The sequence below is a fragment of the Petaurus breviceps genome, unplaced genomic scaffold (genome assembly GCF_028583685.1).
Source record: "Petaurus breviceps papuanus isolate PSGF00001 unplaced genomic scaffold, PetGlider_PUasm1.0 207, whole genome shotgun sequence".
NCBI classification, from domain to species: domain Eukaryota; kingdom Metazoa; phylum Chordata; class Mammalia; order Diprotodontia; family Petauridae; genus Petaurus; species Petaurus breviceps.
In genome coordinates this window covers 32,500,313-32,514,953 of record NW_027185850.1, presented here as the reverse complement: position 1 = coordinate 32,514,953, position 14,641 = coordinate 32,500,313, and the positions used below count along the sequence as shown (strand labels likewise).

Sequence of the window (14,641 nt, the reverse complement as noted above, 5' to 3'; positions counted from 1 at the left end):
CATACTGTTTGAAGACTTCTGTGGGGGAAGGAAGTTCCTTCTTTTTCTCTGAGAACATCAGGACGCCAAAGATCCAATGAATGGCCATCGGGGACTATTGGCAAAGCATCCCAGGAAGTTCCTCCCAGAGTTCTCTCTCCTGACAACTCAGTTCTTCTATAAGTTCGTTTTATAAGTTAAACAACTAAGTAGCTAAAGCTATAAAAATGGAATGAGAAAAGACTTAGGATGAATGAACGAGGAAAAAAAATCCAAATGCAGCTGGGGATGAGGGAAAAGGATAGAGGTGGACAGGGTCTGGAACACAACAATGCAGGTCAGAGTTGTGTTGGAGAATGTAAGCTTCTGCAGAGACTGCTTAACTTGTCTTTGGATCTTAGCATCTAGTAGGTACTTAGTATTTGAAGTCAATTCAGCCAAACAGAACCCTGGGCATCTGAGCCTTGAGCTACAATGATTTTTTTTCCTAATTATTTTCACAGAATTCCAAGGGATTACTTTTTATTTTGTACACTATTAGAACTGCCCACACATTTGAGGGGCCAATTTGCACAAGTATCTCCCAGGGTGGGCTTGGAGTCTAGGGATAGCCTTCTGCACTGAATACCACTGTCCCCTTGCTTCACAATGACTTTACCAAAAGTTAGTTAATCTCACTCACTCACTCCCTGCCCTCTCCTTCTAAGAGGAACTGGGACTAGTTTTGAAACTCCAAGGGTAGCTGGGAAACTGGTTCTAATTTAGTTTAACTCCTTCATTTCACAGTTGGGGAAACTGAGGTCCAAAGAAGTGACTTGTCTTGATATGAGTCAGTCAGTAAACATTTATTAAGTCTCTACTATGTGCCTAGCACTGTGCTAAGCACTAACTGCTGATGAAATAGTTGAGGTCAAAGCCAAGTTTAGAAACCAGTCTCCTGATTGCTAATCTCCACCACTACAGCTCTTGGCTTGAAAGTGTCTACAGAGCCTTGGGGCTTCCACAGGAAAGGGCTTGGTTTTGTCACCTGTGAGCAGATGGAAAGTGGGAGGAAACGCTCAAGGCTCGAGGCACAGAGATAAAAGGTCCCCAGTTTAATGGGAAGAGGGCTGGGATTATAGACTCATAGATTTAGTGCAGGAAAGGACTTTGAGGATCAGCTAATCTCACTGCTTTATTTTATATGAAGAAACTGAAGCCAAGGGCCATTTAAGTGATTTGCCCAAGATGGTAACTATAACAAATGGCTGGCATTTATAAAGGGCTATAAGGTTTACAAAGTGCTTTCTTTCTGTGTTATCTGATCTTCAAACTTATTTCCCACATTTTACAGATGGAGAAACTGAGGCAGAGAGGTTTTGTGGTCACATTTAGCCTCAGGGTCACACAGTTAAATCAGAGGCAGACCTGGCATTTGAACCAGGGGCCACGGACTCCAAATCTAGCACTCCTTGGGGCACAACACTTGAAATCCTGTTCTTGATACTTAACATTTATGAGTCGATGTACAAATCATCCCACCTTTCTAAGCCTGGGGAGGGGGGCGGGGGGCGGGGGGACAACCTTACAGGGTTATGAAAATTAAGTGAGAAAATATGCAGAAAATATTTTTGTAAATTCCCAAACGCTATAAAAATGTCACCCACAGGACAATCATTTCTAGATGCTGGTTTGAGTTTCACCATCAATATTCTGATATTAGCTTATTTTCCTCCTGATTCTACTTATTTCTTTCATTCAGACAAAACTGAATTTCTTCTGTATCTTACCATCTTCTCTCTCCACTGACTTAATAAAAGTACACGTGTACATTCTCAATACTTTATTAACTTAAATGTTACTCTAATAAATATGTATCAATAAACACAATCCACTCCATAACATCTACAGACACTGACAAACCTTGTCAAAGTCAACACCCCATTCTTCTCCTCTAAGGAACATGCAAGTGTGCTTAAGGCAGAATCCACCGGTCACACATGTCTGCAGGTCCAGAGGTTTTTTTTTTTTTTTAACAAATACAAGTTTAAGAAATTAAAAAAACAAACAAACAACAACCAGCAAAAGTTACAAACGTGTCCTTGAAATAGCCTTTCGGCTGCTTTCCAGTCTCTCTAGAAAAGCTAGTAGTGCCCTCTGGGTCATTCTTTGGTCACTGCCTCTCCAAGGGCATGACAATGGTCATGGCCAATCCTGGTCTTTATGTCACAAGATCATTGAGAGCCAGGACTTTGTACAGCTCATCTGATATCCCTCACAATGCCTTAGTTCAATGTCTCGAATACAGTAGATGCTTAGTAGATATTTGTTCAACAGAAGATTTTCTAGTAGTAATACACTCCTCTTTTCTTTAGCTTTTATTGGCAAGCCCTTGGTCCATTGTTTTCCCACAGGGAAACACTCAAACCCTTTCAGACAAATGCCATACACTCTTCTTTATTCTCCTGCCCAGTCTGGCACAGGTGTCTTGATAAAGCTTGTGGATTTGTGAGTAGCATATAGTAGCAATTATTTCCACTTCTGAACAAGCCTGCAAGTGCACAGAGAGTCAGTCTGTGTACTTCTAGATAGCTTAATCGCCTTGAAAGGACATGGGGCTTTTGAAAAACTCCATGGAAGAAATAGTAGCAATAAAGCCCCTTTCCTCCTTTCCTTTAACATTATTACAGCTGTACTGGTTTATAAGCTGTGCATCGTTCTATTACTCAAATATTAGTCAAATGTTCAGGGGAAAGGAAGATCTCCAGTTCTAACTGGAGGACTTCTCAGTTGGGTGGAGGCGTCGAATATGGGGTGAGCAGAGGTACGGGGTGAATGGAGTTGTCTGATCCCAGCTTGAGTCTGAAGCTTCAGGGGTGTGAGCTTGTCCAGTGCTTCCAAGACACATCAAGTCTGTTTCCACTTTAGGTCGATTTTTTTTTAAAGTCGCTGCTATTCCTTCTGGGTTACTTGAGAGAAGTAAGAAGTCATTAGATCTCTGATTCACGAGAGGAGTAGAGGTTGAAGGATAGAAATGGGATACAGGGACCTGGGGAAGGATGAGACAGAACAAGGAGGGTCTGTTCCCAATAGTGTTGACTGATGCTTCAGCATCTTGACTTGGACTCACTTCAGCCCATGCTGCGTCTCCCTGTGCCTCCGGAGATCCACCTTGCGCTGGAAGCCTTTCCCACACAGGTCACAACCAAAGGGCTTAAAGCCAGTGTGCTTTCGGCTGTGAGTGATGAGATTAGAGCTCTGACTGAATGCTTTACCACACACCTGGCATTTGTGGGGCTTCTCACCTGCAAAGATGTAGATTTGGAGTCATGAGATGTGCAAGTGGGAAAGAAAAAAATCTGTTAGATAAATCACCTGCCCTCAAAAAGGTATGGAGAAATCTGCCCTGTTCCCAGGGTAGCAACTAGCTTCCCCCTAAACCCCAGGCTTACCCATGGCAAAAGGATCTTTGAATTATAGCAGTCAGGCAGTATACAGGAAACTTATGGACATGTGAGTCTAGGCACCAACAGTCATCTTTCTGGGCAAAGCACAGTAATGAAGACCTGTGGTCTGCCACCTATTATCACAATGATGGCATTTTCCATTGGCCTCTGTCCTAAATGAGATACCCCAAACCTAGGCTTCAATTAGCTTCTTTCAATAGGAAAAAAGAACAAAAGGTTCTCCTACCATCTAATTTGCACCCCACTCTCAAAGAGAGCAAAAAACTGTACAGAGAGGAGAGGAGAACTCACTGTTTTTCATTCAATTCTTCCTCTTGTTTCTCTGAATCCCCTAGTGAAAATTTCAAATTGGCAAGGGGGCATCGTGAGGCACAAAAAGACGGTAAGTGATGGTTTGTATCAATGATAATATTCTTCCTTTTTATCTCTATATCCCCAGAGCTTATCATGGTGTCTGACAAAAGGATAAGGACTGGAATTCCAGTGTAGGAAAAATAACTAGTATTGTAAGGTTTGCAAAGTGCTTTACCAATATCTCATTTGAGCTTCCCAACAACTCTGGGAGGTAGATGATGTTATCATGCCCATTTTACACAAAAGGAACCTGAGGCTGAGAGAGGTAAAATGACTATCCCAAGGTCACAGAGCTAAAAGTCTATGGAAAAGTCTATGGCTATATTTGAACCTAGGTGATCTTGACTGATTGCACTCTCTCCACTGTACTACCTAGCTACCTCAGAGTCCTAATTTTAAGATCCAAGGTTGGCCAACAAGTTTTTTGCTGCAAGTATCTGGTCTTTTTCCAGTCATCCCCCCGACTCCCTTTGGTCTTATAAGGATAATCCATCTCTCTCTTCCTGAGATTCTTTAGAAACTGGCACATTCTTATCGTAGTTTGTTAATTAAGTAACAAGCAAACAATAGACCTACTGGCTTTCCCTTTACCAGGAATGAACTCTTGCATTATTTAGTGAATGGGCAAATGCAGGAGATGAACACATTTTTCCATCCACTACTTTAAAACCTGCCCTAGACAAAATCGAAGGTCCATGAGGTGGTCTTCTGGGAACCTCTGTTCTCCCTTCTGTATCTCTTTCTCCCTTTTAATATTTCTCCAGACACCTGATGCTTTCATGTCCTCCCCAGGTTGCCTGTAATTCTCCACCCAGTGTACTGTCCTAAGCATCAGTCCATGCTCCAGACTTGCAGATTCAGAGCCTTGGACCAGAAAAGACTCCCTAGTCCAGGTCCCTTATTTTCCATATAAAACAGCTGATGAACCCAGGAGGGAAATGAGTTGTCTAACACCTTGCTGATGCATGGCAGAGACAAGTTTGGAATCTAAGCTTCATGCAAGAGGTTTGGAGGTTTTTATAACCATGGGAGTTTCCAATGTTCTACTGACTCTCTTTACTCATTTTACCTGGTTTTACGTCTGATTTTTTTTGGGGAAAGGTGGGTGAGGGAGAAGGAAAACTGTGACTTAACAGGTACCAGTGTGTCACCAGTATTCAAAGGCATAATCACAAATTAGACCACCCAATGCATTGGTGGCCACCTCAGGGGTGATTAAAAGAGCCCTGGGAGGCCTCCAGGCCCCAAACTGCCTCCTCTGGGGTGAACAAAATCTTCATATTATTGATTCTTTGCAGTTAAAGCATTGAAGTCTCCCCACTCAAAACAGAATTATTATCTGGGAGGTTGGTGCATTTTCCAGTCATCACTCCCTTAAACCCATCAGATTAGATAATAAAGTTCGGTATAATGAAGGATTGGAACACAAGACAGGTAAGCTTTGAGAAAAGACCAAGCAATCAAGAAAACAAGTAACAGTAGTCAAGTGGCTCCATGGAATAGGCAAAGTGAAGCCCTACAAACATCTCTGTACAAATATCAAGACTGAAGCTCAGACCCCAAACTCTGGAGCTGGTAGCAACAGCTGGGGGCGGGGGTGGGGAGATGGAACAAGAATAGAAGGTTTTCTTGGAGATGGAAACACACGACATGACATGACTTAGGGGACACAGATCCAAACCACCACCACTCTGTGCCATGATCATTCTCGGTGCCCTTTTCTTTCTTTCTTCTTTTTTGGAGGGCAATTGGGGTTAAGTGACTTGCCCCAAGGTCACATGGCTAGTTTTTGTGTTAAGTGTCTGAAGCTGGATTTGAACTCAGGTCCTCCTGACTCCAGGGCTGGTGCTCTATTCACTGCACCACCTAGCAGTTCCCCCCCCCCCCAACCCCGTGCCCTTTTCTAAATAAACTGGGGACAGATGTTGTTAAAGGGACTGACCTGGGCAGTGATTCATTTTCACTCTGGCCTCCTCACTCAAGTGGCTTTCTCCAAACCTACCTACTGTGAACCTTACACTCTTCGAGGCCAGGGGCACATAGACAGCAGTGGAATACAGAGTGTATATAGAAAGATGTATGTGTAAATGGACAAAAGAAAAAAGGGTGAAGGTGCTTTTGTGTAGAGAGCATGACTCTGAGGTGGGCTGTTTGGGTTGTGGTACCCCAGATGTTTACCTGTGTGGATAAAGGTGTGTTTCTTCATGTCCGATTTCTGGTGGAACCTCTTCCCACAATACTGACAAGGGTAGGGCCGGGTGTCAGAGTGGATGAGCAGGTGAGTGGAGAGGGTAGAGGATCTCTTAAAGCTTTTACCACAGATTTTACAATCAAAGCTTCGTTCCTGTAGAGAGAGAACGGGGTACCAGCTTAGGTGGCAACCCTCCTCTTCCCCTCTCTGCCAGACCACTAATAAGAGCTCTCTAGAAATTACTTTGTTATTACTTATATGTAATTGTTGTACCATCCATCTCCCTCTCACCAGGAGACTGTTAGCTGCTGGAGAATAAATTTCTAGAACTGAAAGGGACCTTAGAGGTCATTTAGATTCCTTAAAATCAGGGATTATTTCATCATCTGTATCCCTGGTCCCTAGCACAGTGCCCACTCCCCCTCCCCCACATAAAGGCACTTAATAAATATTTCTTGGATCCAATTGTTGAATCCTTATGAAGTTAACCCAGGCTGATACAATGTAAGTAGTTGACTCCCTTACTACCTCTACCCATTAATACACAAAAACATCTCCCCCATATATCATGCTCCCCCTAAGTGCCACAAGTTTTCCTCCCTTGCTACTTGTTCCCCTCATTTTCTTTGTCCCATATTACCCTTCTTTTCCACTCCCCCCTCCTCTCTCCCTAGACACTTTTTTCCCCTACAAAAACACTTCTCATACTGTGAACTTCTCTGAAGACAAAATCTCCCCACCTCAATTTCTTACACCCATTTACACACATACACTCTCCCTTCCCAGCAGACTTTTCAAAGTTTCCCACCTCTTAGTTGGTTAGGACTCTTGATGTCACAGTGGAAAGAATGAAAACCTCTGAAGCCAAAGGATCCTTCCTCCATTTTTTTGCTCTGACATTTACTATCTGTGTGACCTTGGGCAAGTCATTAAACTTCCCTGAACCTCAGTGTCTTTATTTGCAAAATGAAGAGGTTGGACTTAAAATCCCTTCCAGCTATAGATTTCATCCTTGTCCTTTGAAAAATCTCCACAGAGACTTTTGTTTGAATGACCTTTTCCCACACACAGAGAAGCCTTTTCCAATTATGTGTCTATCAAAATCAGGGTGATAAGGAATCCATTTGGATCCTTAACTGGGCAAACAGATTTTTGCCAGAGCACTGGATGCTCTTCTTAGTCACAAGAGGCATGAAGGCCAGGGGCACTAAACTGGGCCATTTGGGAGAAAGGAGAGAGGTTCGAGCAGGGCTAAGGAAAGCTGAAACATTCAAGCCCCAAAACTAAAATGATGAGCGGGATTGGAAGCCTTTTTTTTAAGGGGGGGGGATGGGGACCTGTGTTTTCATTGACATAGGAAACTCCCCCTACCAAAGCAAATGTTACCTACTTGGCAGTTCTTGGTCTTAGAGAGTTGTGCACCGGGCAATGAAAAGTTGAATGACTTGTCTAGGGTCATACAGTCAATAAGTAAACGTCAGAGGGGGCTAGATAGGAAAATAGTACCCTGCTGGAGAAAAGTAGTAGGGAAAAGTTATTCCAGAGCACTGGGAGATGGGTGGAGCCCCTTAGGACCAGACTGGGAAGACAAGAACCCTACTTCTTAAAGAGTGATTTGGTCGAGTCAGTCATTCACGGCAACATCAGCCTCTTCTCACGTTTGGGTACGAGACCCACTAATTTGCTGGTTTCGGGAGAGCTGGGGGGGGGGGGCGGCATTACCTGTGAATGCACAGCTTTATGCTGCTCCAGGCTCACCGCGTGCCCGAAGGTCTTCCCGCACATCTCACAGGCAAAAGGTCTCGTGCCGCTGTGGGACCTGCGCACATGCACCTCGAGGCCATGGGGTGTGGAGAACACCTAGGGTGCAGTGGGGGTGGGGGAGAGGGAAGAAAGAAGTTGAAAGGAGGGGGGGAGCTGAGGGGCTCAGGGACCTAGAGGGAAGGCACAGAAAAGGTCGGGACATCGGTCAAAGGAGCGGACGGGAGGGCAGGGCGCACAGACTGGAAAGGGCCAGATGGACAACTGGGTCCCCGCTCACCTTGCTGCACTTGATACACTTATAGGAGCCGTTGTTGAGCAAGAGGCGAGTACAGAGTAGCTCGGACTCCACTTTGATGCCGGAGCTTTTGTCCGGGTAGAGCCCACCAGCTGCCGACGGTCGTTCGTATAAGCGGGCCGCTGCCGCCACCGCAGCAGGACCAAAGTCCCTATACAGGCCCAGGGGGGAGCCGCCGCTGCCCCCGCCGCCACTACCCTCGGAGGCCCCGCCGCCACAGCCCCGTTCCGGGCCGTAGAGGGCTGCCGGAGCGCCAGGCTCGGAGTTCCGTTCTCCGAAGAGGCCCAATCCAGCGCCTCGATCCAGGGCATGGCAAGGCCGGTAGCTCTGCACCAGATGCCTTAGGTCGGAGCCTGACAGGCTGTTCCACGTGTAGGGCTTGAAGGGCACCGGAAAAGGCTGCGCCTCGTCCAGGGAGGGACACACGGACTTCTCGGACGCTGTGGAAACAGCGGGGACGTCAGGGCACGGTCACAACCACTCCCAGCCTCGAGGCTATGTACTAACTCTTCTAGCAAACAACAAAAATTCGTCCCCAAATCCACCCAGCCTCGAAATGCATCTTTAATCTTAATCCCTCTGTTTTCCTTAAAAGACAATGATCGAATTAGTGTGGCCCAGGGTGCACCCGCCCACCCGATGCCCAAGACTTGGAGCAAGGGCTGTCATTCCCTGCGTGGATAGGCACTGAGTAGGAGCTCTTCGATAGCGGCTGAATTGACCCTAACACCGCATGGACAGATTTCTGACAAAAAGTCTCACGGTCAGAAAATTCAGCCTCTGGACAGCGCTCGCCTACCTCTCTCGGGAGGTCGGGGGCAGAACTCATCCAAACTGACTCCTCCTCCTTCTCTCCCTGAGGATGGGGTGGGGGATGTGGGGTGTGGGCTGGGGAGGTGAAGGAGTTAGCAGGATGTGAGGTAGAACGGGAGGGAAAGGGGAATCACAAAATGCTGCAGAGACGCATCTACCAGGAGAAACAAGAAACTGGCTTTATCTTTTGGAAAGCTGAAAAGCATCGAACTAGGGGCAGGAGAAGGTAAGGGTGGGGGCGGGGAGAGGGACCGCAGTTGGACGGTCTTTGAGGTGAAACCATCACAAGACTAGATCAGGGCAGACAAATATCCAGGGCAGCACTGTAGAATTTATACACTTAAATTCCCACCTGATCAGATTTCCCGATCCTCTAAAAGTGTTTTTGTTTCCAAAAGCTGCACACATACTCACGGATTTTTCTCAAACTAATAATTTTAAACATATGCTGCGAGTAGAATATGCATGCACACACAACCTCGCTGGACGATAGTCCAATCAGTGTCACTTAATAGGATCGGCCCAGTGTTTATTTAGAAAATGTTTTAGAGAGGCTTAGATCCTGTGTTTGCACCTTACAAGATCGAGTACGCAGTAGTCAAGGTAAACATGGAGAATCTGTATTCATAGAAACACTGGCGTTTTGGTTTTAGCAAAATCATAATAATACACTGTCTCGGAAAATAATGGGGGTGTGCATGTTCTAAAAAGCTAGGAACTAAGTCTGAAGGCCCCTTAAAAAAAGCAAAAAGTAAAAAAAAAGTAAAAAGTACTTCTGAGATGGCAGAATGGGAAAAGTATTAGAACTGAAAGCAGGAGATGTGGGTTCTAGGCTTGGTCATGCCCCTAACTGATTACAGCCTAGAACAGTTACTTTCTCTATCTGGTTTTTAGCTTCCTGAACTGTAAAGCAAGGGTTGGGCTGGATGACTTTTGAGATTCTTTTAAGTTCAGATCCGAGGATTCTCCATCTCTGGGGAAAATACAGCGCAACTACAGGCTCTAATTTTTCCAGGCCAGGAATACAGAAGGAACCAGCCTTCCCAGTGAAAGAGATGCTCATTTTGTCCATCCTCAGCTCCTCCTCTTCCTATACCTCTCCTGTGCAGTTATTTCGTTTTCACAAAAACTCACTGCATTCAGAGTCCTACAACCAAGGAGACCTTGAGTCTTTGGCTAGGTCTCAGCTCTGGTTCCCTAACTAAACAAAAGGAAAAGCTGGGGGTTAGGAATTCTCTTCAAGCAAGACCCTTCCCCAGGATCATTGGCTCTGGAGAAAGGAATGAGATTAGATGGGGGTGAGCCTAAGGGAGCCAGTCGGGATACAGAGCATACTCCCCCCCCCCCTTCCAGGTCAAAGATCAAATCTTAGATTAGGTAGGAGATCTGGACAGACATTGGTGGGGTATGGAACCCTGGCTGCTAAAGCCAGGAGGGAGTCTGGTTTATAGAAACACCTTTTGTCCTTTAGTCCCTCTTTTAGTATGAAATCTTCTATGATTGAATGTATAAACCATTTTTTAACTACAAGACACTAAATTCAGTTCCCCACTCCTCCTTTCAGTGACTTTTCCCGACACAGAAAAACACACACAGCCTCTAAAGCAGGGCCTTCTTGCCCACTTCATGTGAGAGTCACTGTTGGGGGGTGCCCTCTTTACTGGGACATTCTGAGTTAGGGAAAACACCCCCTGGAAATGCCTGCCTCCTCCCTTTCACTCTGAGTTGAATTCAGAAAGTCACCCGAAGCAGCAGTGGCCTCCACCCTTCCTGTCCCCAAATGTCTTGTCCTTCGGTGGGGACAGGACAAGAGGGCTCTCTAGCCACCTCACCCCCCCCCCCCAATTCTAAAGAATTATGATCGGAAATTCAAGCTAAAGAGGGAAAAATGGGGGATTTTCCCTATCTAGCATACAATCTATCTCAACAAGAAACCCCTAATGCTCCCTCTGGGGAAAAATACACACAAAATAACTCGGACCCCTTGCTCCCACTGTGCGAAATGTACTGGATCTTAACTCTGCTGCTTGCCCATAGTGACCAGGATTTAACCCAAACTGAATTTGGACACAAACTTGTGCTCAGAGGTCCCCCACGATGCCAACTTGCCCCAAATTGGTTAATATCCTTTCCTCCTTCCCTCCCTGCAGACCCAGGGCTCTAGCTACCTGGAGATGCGGAAGGCGATGGGGGTCTCCAGAAATCCTCAAACTCCGAGCTCCTATCGCAGACGCTGCCCTCACAGCTGGCTGGAGACACTGAGACTGCGTCAGGGCCCTCAGTCATTTGGGACTCTGGAGAGATAGGGCCTTGGGGCTCAGGTTCAGAAGGCTCAGGGCTCGAGTCTCCTGGCATCTTGCTGTCTGCCTCTGGAGAAGAGCGAGAGAGATCCCTCAGTCCAGGGTTGGAGCCCTGAGAGCAACGATGTGGGGGAAAGGGGTCCCCTCTAGGCACTCCCTGGGAGTTCCAGAGTTAGGAAGCCTGGTACAATACTGGACCAGAAATAGCGGGTTGGAGACAGATTTCTGTCTCCACTCCCGGAATAAGGGCACATTTCTCTTTGCCATATCAAAGGCCAGTGGACGTGAGTGGACAGCAAGTGGAACAGTACCCACGGAGCATACCGAGCCTCAGGCTTAAGCAGAGAGTGTAGGTGGAGTGATGAAGGGGGTAGAGTCTCTCCTAAGCTAACTCTTTAAAACAAACAAACAAAAATAACACAACAATAGCTGTGGCAGAAGGAACTGGAGAAATCCAAGGGGAGGAGAATGGGGGACCGAGAAGAGAAAGGAAAGAAGCCCACGTTCCACTCGGCTCCAAGAAGAGGGAGGAGGCACCGGACCCGGGGTGGACTGGAGAAAGCAGAAAGGGCTCCGGGTGAGAGGCTGGGTCGGTCAGGAGACCTAGGGCCAATGTCGGGGCTGACTAGGGGACAACGACATATTAACCGAATGGGGCTGCAGCCAAATCTACTCCGCCTCTGGCCACCGAGTCCCTCAGTGTCCTGACGTCCACAGCACCGCACCTGCACAGATCTGCGCCAACACATTCTCCAAGCGGAGGCCGTAGTCTTGGTCCTGTGAACGCGGCTGGTGGTAGCTGTGAGCCTTCTTGCTCTTCACAAGGAAAGACCGAGGCATCCTCTCTTCGCCGTTATTCCTGCTGCCCCTGCTCGTGCAAGCGCAACCACCTCTCCGTTCCTCTTTCCAGGTTCCGCGAGCACCAAGTTCACTCCAGGGTCACACCTGCTCGGCTTCCAAGCTGCCACCTCGGAGGAGACCTGCTCGGGGACAGAAGGGTCGAAGCGTGGGTTAAGAGACCCAAGGCTGGGAGGGGACTAAGCAATGCTCGAGGGAAAGACGCCTGGCTAGGGGGATGGGGAATGAGAGGAGAGAGGGTCAGGGAGGGGCCGCCTTGGGGAGGAGCCTTCGCCTCTGTGGCGCTGCTCCGCTCACCAGGTGGCAGGCACTCAGACAGGTGGCTAGAGCCGCCGGCTGCCTCCACAGACGCAAACCCAAATCATAAAATGACGGCCCTCGAAGCAAAGGGGCCTCTCCTTAGGATAGCTCAGGCTCTCTCCTCTCCATCCCCCAGCTGGCCTCTCCTTCCCTGTTTCCACAAAGTACTCTATATCTATCCCCTGCCTTCGGGACTCCTCCCCTTCCCCTCAAACCTCGCTGGGGAAATCAAACCCTCCTGGAGAGCCAAGAGTGAGACAGTCTCGATTCACTCGGTTACCCGAACTCGGTCACTCAATCCCTGGCCTGTATCTGTCATCTGGAAGGGAGGGAGGAGGGGAGGGGCACTGGACGGTAACTGAGATGCTCGCCTACTGTGTATAGGGGTAGCTAGGAGGCCAAGGGACCGCCCTGAGCCAGGGTCCTTTCTGCGAAAGAGGACAAGCTCAGATAAACAGAGACAAAAACAGAGGGACAAAGGGACAGGCAGATACACACCAAGGGCAGAAATCAAATGTCTAAGGAAAATCACATACACAGCCTATAGAGAGTAAATTAGCTCTGGAAATGGCGGCCGAGTGTATCAAAGACACAATGAGGGGGAGGGGAGTGAAGTAAACAGGAGACCTGACCTCACTAATCCTCAATCCCTGGCTTTTACCTGTAAGAAAGGGGCATTGCATTTTCCGTTCCGGTTGTCCCCCCCCCAAAAAAAAAACAAATTTTTTAAAAGTTGTTTAATGATGGGAGAGGCCTTGGAGGCCCAGCCTCGGACTCTAGAAACGTTCAGACTCTAGGATCAGGTGAGAAGCAGAGCCCAGGGAGAACGGAAAGTTATTGGGACAGACTCATCAACAAGGAAATTCGAGCTCCCGAGAGGCTGGGGCCGCTACCGCAGGTAGAGGAGGGCCGGAGGCGGGAGGGGCCTGAGGGCAGCTCTGGGCTGCAGCTAGCTGCTACTGACGCCGCTACCTGGAGCGGCCAGGGAGCACTATTTCGAAGGTCGTCTCCCATTTAGCCGATCGGTTCGCCTCCTTGGCCCCACAGTCTGGCTGGGGACTGGGTGAGAAGTAAGGAGTAGCCTTTCGTAGGGGGAGGGAGCAGAGACAGCGCTTCTACCTTCTCGCGGGCATCCTCTATGGCTGAACAGGTGAGGTCTCTTTAAAACGAATTTGAGCAGTGTTCGCCTCCACATAACCCAAGGAGGGCACCCAATTGACTACCCCTAGAGAGGCCTTAGGACACCAAAGGGAAGGGAGGAGAGGAGAAGCCGCTATATTCAAGCAGATGGGTGCTCCTCTGAATTGGGGACAGGGGACTTTTTCCGGTCCTCGAGCTCTCCCTCATGGCTGTACTCACCCTCTCCACTTCAGTCAACATCTTTTAAACAATATCAGCTCTTAGGGCCCAGGCTCAGAAATGTGGAAAGAACTGCCTTAAGCCCTCCGGGGCAGAAAACACAGTTTGTGAATTTCGATGGTTAGTCTGAGCTGGAAGATAGAATTTTATCTCCCCCCAACTCTAAGCCCCCCTGGGTGCACATGTTTTAGAGGAAAGGATAACTGGGGGGAAGAGGGGAAGGGGCTGGAGAGGGAAATATTTCGAAAACACTCTCCTTTCTAAAATTATAAACATGTTATTCAGAGAGATGCTATTTCCCCCCTTACTGCCACACCACAACACACACACACTCGGGAGCTCTGTCTCTCTCTTCGTCTATCTCTGTCTCTGTCTCTCTGCCTCTATCTGCCCCCCCCCCCCACCCCCACACCCCCCCACCCACACACACACACACACACACTCACACACACCACAAACCTGGTCGTCCGTATACTGTCCTGGCACTGGTTGGTGATCAAGTCTCTTCCCAGGAATCCCGGAACGACACCACGTCTCCCTCTGCTTGCGTTTCTTCTGTCGTCGAAGCAGATGGACCCTCCAGAAAGAACGAGCAAAATCAATTCGATTCACCCAACATTTATTCCGAACTTGCTAAGTGGCAGGCCCTGGCGACGCAAAGGCAAAAATGAAACAGTCCCTGCGCTCAAGAACTGCCATCCCACTGCATACCCACAAACAACTCCAAGCCAGCCAGCTCCACGAACAAAAATTAAATTCGAAGAAAAATTAAAAACCAACGAAAGGCGTCTTTAATCATCCTCCTCAGGCTGGGGGATAGTAGACGAATCCCACAGTACGGGTCCACCTGCCCTTCAAAGCATCCTAAGGAGGTGCAGAGAGCCACAAGCAGCGGGAGAGAATTCAGGGTGGGGAGGCCTGAGGAGCGCCGCTGTCCCTTGCTCTCGCGACTTCAGTTGTTTCCCAGATTCCAGAGAGGTGT

The 14,641-nt window shown here is 47.9% G+C and overlaps 1 protein-coding gene across 1 annotated transcript; it reads right to left on the bottom strand.

Moving 5' to 3' along the window:
• Window positions 1-1,789: 1,789 nt before the first annotated feature.
• LOC138164853 (zinc finger protein Gfi-1-like) lies at window positions 1,790-12,196 on the bottom strand. The gene is made up of 6 exons (XM_069092772.1): window positions 11,868-12,196; window positions 11,011-11,211; window positions 8,012-8,469; window positions 7,693-7,830; window positions 5,958-6,123; window positions 1,790-3,263 (listed from the first exon to the last, which is right to left on the bottom strand). Exons 1-6 carry the CDS (start codon window positions 11,980-11,982, stop codon window positions 3,085-3,087), a joined length of 1,257 nt encoding a protein of 418 aa, XP_068948873.1. The 5' UTR covers window positions 11,983-12,196; the 3' UTR covers window positions 1,790-3,084.
• Window positions 12,197-14,641: the final 2,445 nt, after the last annotated feature.

Bases quoted from the DNA above. Each gene is read 5' to 3' on its own strand.
- LOC138164853 (XM_069092772.1), bottom strand. From the start codon at position 11,982: ATGCCTCGGTCTTTCCTTGTGAAGAGCAAGAAGGCTCACAGCTACCAC. The intron at 8,470-11,010 runs GTAGCTAGAGCC...CTGTTTCCACAG, and splicing joins ATCGCCTTCCGCATCTCCAG to CGTCCGAGAAGTCCGTGTGT. The intron at 3,264-5,957 runs GTAAACATCTGG...ACATCTTTGCAG, and splicing joins ACACACCTTTATCCACACAG to GTGAGAAGCCCCACAAATGC.